Here is a 9,244-nt window from a genome sequence, read left to right on the forward strand (position 1 = left end):
AGACATTACTTTGCCAACAAAGGTCCGTCTAGTCAAGGCTATGGTTTTTCCAGTGGTCATGTATGGATGTGAGAGTTGGACTGTGAAGAAAGCTGAGCACGGAAGAATTGATGCTTTTGAACTGTGGTGTTGGAGAAGACTCTTGAGAGTCCCTTGGACTGCAAGGAGATCCAACCAGTCCATTCTAAAGATCAGTCCTCGGTGTTCATTGGAAAAACTGATGCTAAAGCTGAAACTCCAGTACTTTGGCTACGTCATGCGAAGAGTTGACTCACTGGAAAAGACTCTGATGCTGGGAGGGATTGGGGGCAGGAGGAAAAGTGGACGAGAGAGGATGAAATGTTTGGATGGCATCACCAACTCGATGGACATGAGTTTGAGTGAACTCCGGAGTTGGTGATGGACAGGGAGGCGTGGTGTGCTGGGATTCATGGGGTCGCAGAGTCGGACACGACTGAGTGACTGAACTGAATGCTGACATTATCAAAGATTAAATAAGTTCTCCCCAAGAGATGCTGCAGTTTCCACATGGGTCTAAGTTCACATAGAGCTCAGTCTGTTACAAATGAAAAGGAACATTCAGCCTTTCCCCAGATATTAAATTTGGAGCTGATTTATTAAGACTCCACCTACAGACTGAGATTTGGCAGATATTGGTACAGAAGTCAAAGCAGTGATAAATATGTAACTTGAGTGCAGCAGCTGTTCACTAGCCCTCTTTCCTCCCAAAACATGCTCAGACAACAATATTTTCACTTCATTTATTTCTTCAAAATAAGTCATTTCACACAGCATTTAGGTATTTAAAATCATACACCTCACAAATAAAATTAATGCATCTTAATGACAATGGTAAAATCACATAAGTTATATAAAACAAAATTAGGCATCTTTCAGGTAGTAGCAGTAGTGCATTAACTTGAAAAAATGCTGGCAAATCAACAAAATGTTTTTAAACCAAGGAAGCACTGTCCATCTTTATTAGCAAAAAATATTTTGTGTCAAGAGAAACAGAACTTTGTTCTATTTGTCCTTCTCTATTACTTTTCAAGTCATATTTTAAAGCTCTAAATTTGAGTTTTGTAGGTTTCTCATTGCTTCAGGAATTTCAACCTCTATTGCATTAATACAGGAAATATAGGACTACTGCCATTCTCTATTCCTTTTGACAAATTATATTTATTCTTTAAACTTAATACTTTTAAAGGAAAAACGTTACTTTTTGCTAAGGAAATTCTATTTCCTGTAAACAGTTTATGTGATAAATGGCACCAAGGTGAACTGGAAAACAAACAAGAATCAGGTGCCCTGGTCCTTTAAGTAACTTATGGGAGACAACTAACTACATATCCTATACCAGTCAGGCTCATGTAATCTGAGAGGAAATTGTAAACCTTTCCTAGGTTAACCTGTTTGCCTACAGTGTAACTAAATCATATTTTCACTATCCCCAAACTCTTTAGATGTAGATATGCATTTTAAAAAACAAGTATAAAAAGGCATCATAGCAAAATGTTTATAGTCATGTTTTAATACTTTACTGACAAGCCTTTCTGTTATGGCCTTGCTATAGTCAATGCCAAGAAATGTGAACGGGTTAAGATGACACAAAGGCATTGCCTGAAACATTTTCTGAAAAGCATAATTCAAGAATAGGAATGCATTCATTTGAGAAGCTGTTCTGTTTATGTGGCACTTTATCTTCCTGCCCCTTTCTTCCTTTATTCTAAAGCAGCATGGGAGGGTTATTAATCTCCTCTAAATTCTACCAACCAAGACTTAAATCATCACTCCACAATCCAGTATCAATGTGATTTTTTCAAAGTCAAATATTTAAAGCACTGTAAACAAAATGCAAGCTAAGTTTTGGAGATGGAAAATTAAAGAAACTTTTTTCCCCAATCAGCGAAGTTTTATAATCTTTTTAAGTTGGATGAAATGTGCTAAATGTTAAATATCATAACTCCTAGTAAGAAAACATCCTTAGTTAATAAACTAGCTTATTCAAATCAAGTGTTTCACTTTAGACTTAGTGATGTTGCTTATGTATGACTTTTAAGGCCTCTGACTCAAAAATCAGCTCAAAATCATAAGACTGCTTAGAAACAAATGAAGGGTTTTAAGAATCTAACATTTTCAAAGTTGCAGTAGTCATCTTTGAGCTACAAGGACAAATTTGAATACTGCATTGTACAATGAATAAAGAACAATCACATTATAGAAATAAGTAACATTTTGAATGCTAGGGCACAGAGCATGCTCCTAATAGTTACTGAAACGGAGTTTTACTGTTAGAGAATTACCAGAATGTTGTACCACTGGATACACTATTCACTGATGGTAACTTTTAATTAAGAAGAGCTGATTGTTGGCAGCTCAAGAACTATATTTTAATGTCTGACAAGATCGTCAGAGAGGGCTAACCTGTAGACTTTTATTTCATATTTTTAAAGTGCTGCAAATAATAGATTTGTGTTCTCAATACACGAAAAAACATGAAAATCCTAATATTTGAAAGTTTAGGAAGGCTGCCTGACACATAAAGAGGAAAAAAAAAAAATCACTCTGCTGCTAATCTTATATATTCCCCATTCAATTTTTTTCACAGAAGACATAGAAAACTATGTTCAGCTAGAGGGGAACTTACAACATTCCTGTTTTAATGCCTATACAAGATAGAGTAAGCTGAACATGCAAATTAGGCATGGGCATTTACGGGAATGTATAAATATGTTCATTCATTCCTGATAAAGATTTCACTGGGACTTGAACTTCATGGAATAATCAAGTAGTATGTCAATATTAGTTTTTGCCAACAGGGTCAAGATGACCAGCCCCCAAACTTGCAAGGGTCTCACTTGACTGTGCCCACGATCCATTCATGAGAAACAAGAAATCAACCACAAACTACTAACAGTAGTTGTACCACACTGATATCTTCATATGGCTACCACATCACAAAATTCCCGAGACATTAATTTTAATTTCTGAAATCAATCTATCCAGAAGTGCATTCATAGCCCTACATCTAATCTTTAAATCCAAAGAAGAGTAAGGGAAAGAAGAGTTAAGGAAAGGAGGAGTAGGGGATAGGAAAGCACAGTCTTGATTCATTTTGCTACTAATATAAATTAACCTCATTTTAACAACAACAAAAAATTCTTGCAAGGCAGTCAAAACCTGAATGAATAGGAAGAAAGGTTTCGCTCTGCTCAAGTGCAAATGTAAGAAAAAGTTTCTTTTTATCTTGGTGCAATGTTTTAAATTTCTGCATAACATAAGAATTTACTTATGTTAACTAACTTCAAGTATATAGTGTTAGGCGCTCAGTCGTGTCTGACTGTGACCCCATGGGAGCCTGCCAGGCTCCTCTGTCCATGGGATTCTTCAGGCAAGAATACTGAAATGGGTTGCCATTCCCTTCTCTATTCAAGAGTATAAGTGCAATTAAAAAAAATCTTTTAACTTCTGTGAGGCTTACAAGCTTGAGTTCTGAGTAAGCACAAGTTTTGGTTTTTAATCCTCCACAATTAAAATGGTCTGCAAACAGTGCTTCATTTTGAATATGCCATGATCAGAACATTACTTAAAAAAGTCCTATTGCTGAATTTCAGCAGCTAATTAATTTTAAAAAGTCGTTACTGAGACTGACCTATCAGTGTCCAACTGAGGAATGCACAACCTAGTTAACAGGTATAACAGAATAAGATCTCCTAAATAAATAGTTGACACTTGTTATAAAAGCTTAAATATGCAAACAAAAACACTTAAAATAAGCTTAATTTTATAAAATATCCAGTTCTATATCCCTCCACTTGTTAAAACTAAAATCAAATGTAGATAAAGTATACTTAATTTTAAAACAACAAAATTTATGTTCAGAAACATCAATATATGCCTGGTATATAATAAATTACTCAATAAATATTTGTTGGATGAATAAACTTCTCTAAAATTCCAGTAAGCAAGTATCAAGTTTGGCCCTTGAAATACTTAGAAAAGGAAGACAAGGTTTATGAATAATAATGCATAAAGCTCAACTGGATTGGTGTTACCCAGTGGTATACTCTTAACTTACAGCTTTAAATTTTTCTGGGGGAATGAAGAGATACAAAATCCTTTTAGATCAGATGACATACAGGTACAAAGAGATTTTCAGTCATATTCATTTGTACACATGACTGCCAAACATCGAATTTCACAAGCTGCAAGTGCTATTTTAAGGCTCAGTAAAATAGAAAACGAAACACTTTTCAGTTAAACTGACAATAATAACTTATAATGCCTAAAAGTCCTATTCACACAAAAGGTATTCAAGAAAGGTCATCTAACGATTTAAAGCATATTTTTTGAATTGCTCCTTAAAGATACTTTTCTCCTAAATTGTTTACATACTCCTTAATTTTATACGATCACTTCTACCAAGTGAAAGTGCTGAGTAAATCTCAATTCTGAAACATTTGCCAAGAAGACATGCTAAAAGAAATATAAGTGCTTTAAAGTATACCATTGTTTTTTTTTTTTTTTTGGTCACTCCATGAAGCTTGTGGGACTTCGTTCCCCAACAAGGGATTGAACCTGCACCCTTGGCAATGAAAGGGTAGAGTTCTAACCACTGGACTGCCAGGGAATTCCCATACCATTGGTTTTCTAAGTAAAATAATAGAAAACAAGACCCAGATAACAAAACTTCACAACATTAAGCCTCTTTACATTATGTAAGATAATGCATAACAAATTAAAATTTAGCATCCCTGATCTTCAGAAGAATTAAGAGGTAGAACACTTTTAACTGGAAGATCTCATAGTGAAGCTAAGTTTTAGAGGGTATGCCTCGTGGATTAGCCCACCAAGCAAATGGCTACACATCTAATACTAGTAAGAAGCAGAATTCTGAGAAGGTTGAATAAGGCAAAGATTTAAAAACTATCATATTTTGTAAGTCAAATTCATTCAATGTTATTATCCCAATTACTTTAAAACTCTTCAAAAGTCAAGGTAATAGATGGTAGATAAACAAAGTATTAATTTTCAGAAACATGAAATCATTTAAGAGTGGCTTGACAAGGCTAGCATGAAAACAAATACTGTTTAGGTAAGCAAAAGATCTCTCAAAACCAAATGAAAGCATGGTGTTATAATTTTAGACGAAAAGTTATTTTAGGAGTTGGAGGAAGTGCTCTTAACAAAAAGCTGAGGAAATCAAATCCCTCCAAATCTTTAGTTAAAAAGGCAAAAACTGATCACTCAAGTTTCAAGGAACTTCAATTAAAAAAAAAAAAAAGTCCTGCTTAATTTTAACGTTTTATCCAACGCGACAGATGAGTAAATGAGTTGCATTAAAACATGAGGCCCATGGTCTTTTAAAGCTTCAGTAAGCTGCTCAGGCACCTCTTCCCTCGTACATTCTCTTTTATAGACTAGAAATTCTTCACTGGGCACTATAAGTTCTTGTTTTTAGGTAATATTCTCAAGGAGTAGACTCATCTCTGTAAAAATTGCATGTTATCTACTTGTAACAACTGGTGAAGTACACATTTATAAAGTCTACCAAATTGCAATATGAAATCAGTTTCGACAATTCTGAGTATCTTCATTTGAGGAATCAATTCATAACATAGAAACTATTAACCCACTCAGAGTTTTTAAAAAGACCCAATTACTGGAGACACTGTGGATTATGTCCAGTGGCCTCACCTGAAGCCTTTCACATTACCCCAAATAGGAAGTTGTTTTCTTCTACAAGTTAATGCTGCTGGGTGCTAGTTTATAATACTAATACTCAATCTTCAGGTCAGTGTCAGTAGGTGGCAAGGACCACCTATTCTGTCACCCAAGCAGAAAGAGGGCTGTATCACTGCTGTAGACACACATCTGTAAACTTGCACACTAATTTTAATCTTAACAAGGAATTCAGTGTCTTAGTGGTTTAAGGTTAAAAGGATGGTTCAAGCATTGTGTTCTTTTGTTCTTAAGGGTAACAAATAGCTTATTGGAAAACCCAGAGCCTTCTGGATCTGTGAGGTAGTAGGCTTCAATCCTCATCATGCATGGATCACACTTCTCCAAAGTTGGTATGGCCTGTCTCCTTGGCATGGTCCCTTGCTTCTGCTTGTCCAGTTAATCCCTTCTGACATACCATGCATCTCAGGGTGAAGCGGTTTACATCTGTAAACTGTCTCTTCTTTCTAGCTTCATCTGCTAATTCCAGTGCTTGCACAAGAACAATATCATCATAAGAGGAGAAAATAGTCAGAGGAGGGGTGTCTGGGTCAGGGAAGACAAGGTGAAGTGGATCATAGTGGATGCCATCATAAATGAGAAGGACCCTTTTGGTATATCCTGCATCTTCCCCAAAACGATCAATTCGTACGGTCTGTGTATCCACTACACATATTTCACATTGGTAAAATTTAGACAAAATAGATATCTCAATAGCTCCGCCCCAAGTATCGTCCCTTTTGATCCAGTCACAGTACTCTTCATTTGTTTTTCCCAGTATTGCCTCACTATAGAAGTCTGGATCACTTGCTACAATTTGTGCTATGAAGCGTCTCATCTCAGGGGCGCAAGCTGGATTCAAGACTCCTCCTTCAACAACATAGTACACACTGGTAAAGAGACAGGAGTTGTCTGCTGGGACTGCCATCCTGGTAAGCACAGGCAAAGTTTCCCTGACGTAACTAGGAGCACCATATTTTGTAAATGCAGATGACGTTTTGGGCCTATTTTGGTCTTCTTCAACGATCAGCATGTCACCTGTCAAAAACAAAACAAATTCAGAACTTCAGAGAAAGTATAGATGAAATTGGGTGTTCACTAAGCAAGTCTGTAAATTACAAACAGGAGGAGTTAAAGTATAAACTGGGGTTACTAGGGAGAATACAGCTTTGCAAACATGTGACTAGTAATAATTCTTGTTCCCTGAATCTTCATAGAGATGAAAACGGAACAAAGAGAAAGACATTGTATTTCATTTAGTAAAGGGACCCGAGTTACACACTTTTATACCTACCTAAAAAGATACATTTCAAGAACAAAATTTTCTTATCCTTGCTCTCTGCAGTTTAAAAGCACTTCCAAAAGGTGTTTACGAAAGACTCGGCCACTAGGGGGTGCTCTCGATCTGAAATATCATATCTACCCTGTTCAAGTGTTTACAGGATCCTTGAGACTACAGAGAAAAGCTTTTAAATACCAATATTGCTGTTCAAGTTTTAATACTGGACAGAAATAACTGCTTTTGTCTAGAACTTGAAAGCGCCTTCAGTGGATGTGTCAAAGCAAACTCTAAAATGAATACAATTGTCAGAGAAAGTATAAATGAAGGCGACTGTAAAAATTAACCAGGACAGCAAAAAAAAGTATCCTACATCCTTCAGACATACTGTCTTCTTTCAGTGATACAGGGAAAAAGAGCAATCAGGACAGAGAAAACATCGCATTTTAAAAATACTTCTGTGGACACAGAGGGAAACAAAATGAATGAGATGTTTTCAAGACAGACCAGAAAGCAGCCAGGAAAGAGGACTCCACGGCTTTTGAGCTTCTCACAGAGATCAGGCCCTCCCTGTCTCTTTCAAACTATATGTGAAGTCAAGGAGTTGCTGGACACTCGCCCTGGCCTCCGTCAGAATTCTCTGTTCTTTAATTTCTCCTATTCTCGTCCTCCAAACTGACACATAGACCTGGCCCTGACACCGTCTGTTCTCTTTTCTGCCCCTCTACGTCCTCCCAGGACCTCGCCTGGCCCAGCCTCGATTCCCGTACCTGACTGGATGGGCAAATCCTCCAGAATGGTATCCCCGTTGCTGAGATCCAGGCACTCGGGTGGGTATCCGACGAGGATTCGCTGACAGCCAGGGGAGATCCCAGTGATGGCGGCAATCTGGCCCTGGAGTTCCCGCACCCGGGTCCGGCTGGACAACCCCTGCAAAACATGGGTGCCCTCCTTGGCCTTGCAGCGGAGCCGCCACATAGCGTTGGTGCGGCCGCCCACAGGGCAGACACCGGCGGGGCCAGCTTTGGTCCCGGCAGCAGGCTGGCTAACGCCGCCGGGGCAACCAGCCGCCGGGTGGACTCCAAAATGGCCACCCTTTGCCGGTCCAAACATCGCGAGAAGTCGCTGGTTTTACGGTTCTCGCGATACTCTTCGGCTTCTGTTCTAGTACGCTCTTAAAGAGACAACTAACTCCTGCCACTTCCGCGTCAGGAGGCAAAGGATGAGGGTTTATCCGTATTCCGAAAGTACGACTGGTCTTGCTACCTGTAGAGCTAGTGAGGTACCCTCCGCGTCGGAAGCATATATGCTCAAGGGAAGAGGGTGGGGGAAGGAGTTCCTGAATCAAAGCCGTTGGAATGCAGCCTTGCACTTAGTTAGGAAATTATTAAATTGGGGCTTCCAAACTACGCCGGGAGAAACAAGAATCATAGTTCGGAATGCAGACGAATGCCAAGAATGGTCTGTGAGTCAAATAACCAGTTAAAGACAAATAAGTACTCGTGACTATAGACTCGGCTGCTGCAAACATTGACTCATTGAGGTTAAGGGGCCGAACGACTGGCCTTTCCATCTCCAAGAGACTGTAACTTGAAAAGTCCATTGGCCACATCAGAAAGCGCAGTATGAGGTCAGCATCTGGGCACAGGGCAATTGCTACCTGCAGGAGGTGGTGGCGGTATAAGGAGGAGGAATGAAGACCAACGTGTGTCATTCAGATTCCAGTTCAGGCCCTAGACATACACATACCAAAAGGACTCCATTCCTGCCTTCAAAATAGCAAAGTACTTACGTAATCAGGAGAGAGGGTGGGGTGTAAATGACACATAACCACGGAATTTCATAGCAACGTGATAATGCTAGATTATGTGGCTTTTTCCAAACCTATATCCCGAGAACAAAGCACGGTGCCTCAGTAAATACTTGCTGAATGTATAAAACGGAGCTGTATAGGCACAGAGAGGGCAGCTGGGAGCTGTAAAAAGTTTCAAAGAGGAGATACTATTTGAGTTGTTTTGAAGGATGAATTTAATCCCCAAGGTGAAAGAGGAATAAAAACATCTCTGAATTTACCTCTCTTCTAAGAAATACGTACGCATTGTTCTTTGTCCATCCTGGACGCAGAGCAGCAAAGCCTACACTGCGTAGAGGGGATTTATTACCACAGTCAAGCATCGACTGCCCCCGGGGGCAACTGTGCACTTGAAATGTGCAAACTCACTAACACTGTGAAAGTTTCTGCCT

The 9,244-nt window shown here is 38.8% G+C and overlaps 1 protein-coding gene across 1 annotated transcript; it reads right to left on the reverse strand.

Moving 5' to 3' along the window:
• Nucleotides 1-746: 746 nt before the first annotated feature.
• YOD1 (YOD1 deubiquitinase) lies at nt 747-8,113 on the reverse strand. Its single transcript, XM_061382082.1, has 2 exons — nt 7,771-8,113; nt 747-6,759 (listed from the first exon to the last, which is right to left on the reverse strand). The coding sequence occupies exons 1-2, from the start codon at nt 8,111-8,113 to the stop codon at nt 6,056-6,058; spliced, it is 1,047 nt and encodes a 348-aa protein (XP_061238066.1). The 3' UTR covers nt 747-6,055.
• Nucleotides 8,114-9,244: the final 1,131 nt, after the last annotated feature.

The sequence above is a fragment of the Bos javanicus genome, chromosome 16 (genome assembly GCF_032452875.1).
Source record: "Bos javanicus breed banteng chromosome 16, ARS-OSU_banteng_1.0, whole genome shotgun sequence".
Taxonomy (NCBI): domain Eukaryota; kingdom Metazoa; phylum Chordata; class Mammalia; order Artiodactyla; family Bovidae; genus Bos; species Bos javanicus.

Bases quoted from the DNA above. Each gene is read 5' to 3' on its own strand.
- YOD1 (XM_061382082.1), bottom strand. From the start codon at position 8,113: ATGTTTGGACCGGCAAAGGGTGGCCATTTTGGAGTCCACCCGGCGGCT. The intron at 6,760-7,770 runs GTACGGGAATCG...TGTTTTTGACAG, and splicing joins GGATTTGCCCATCCAGTCAG to GTGACATGCTGATCGTTGAA.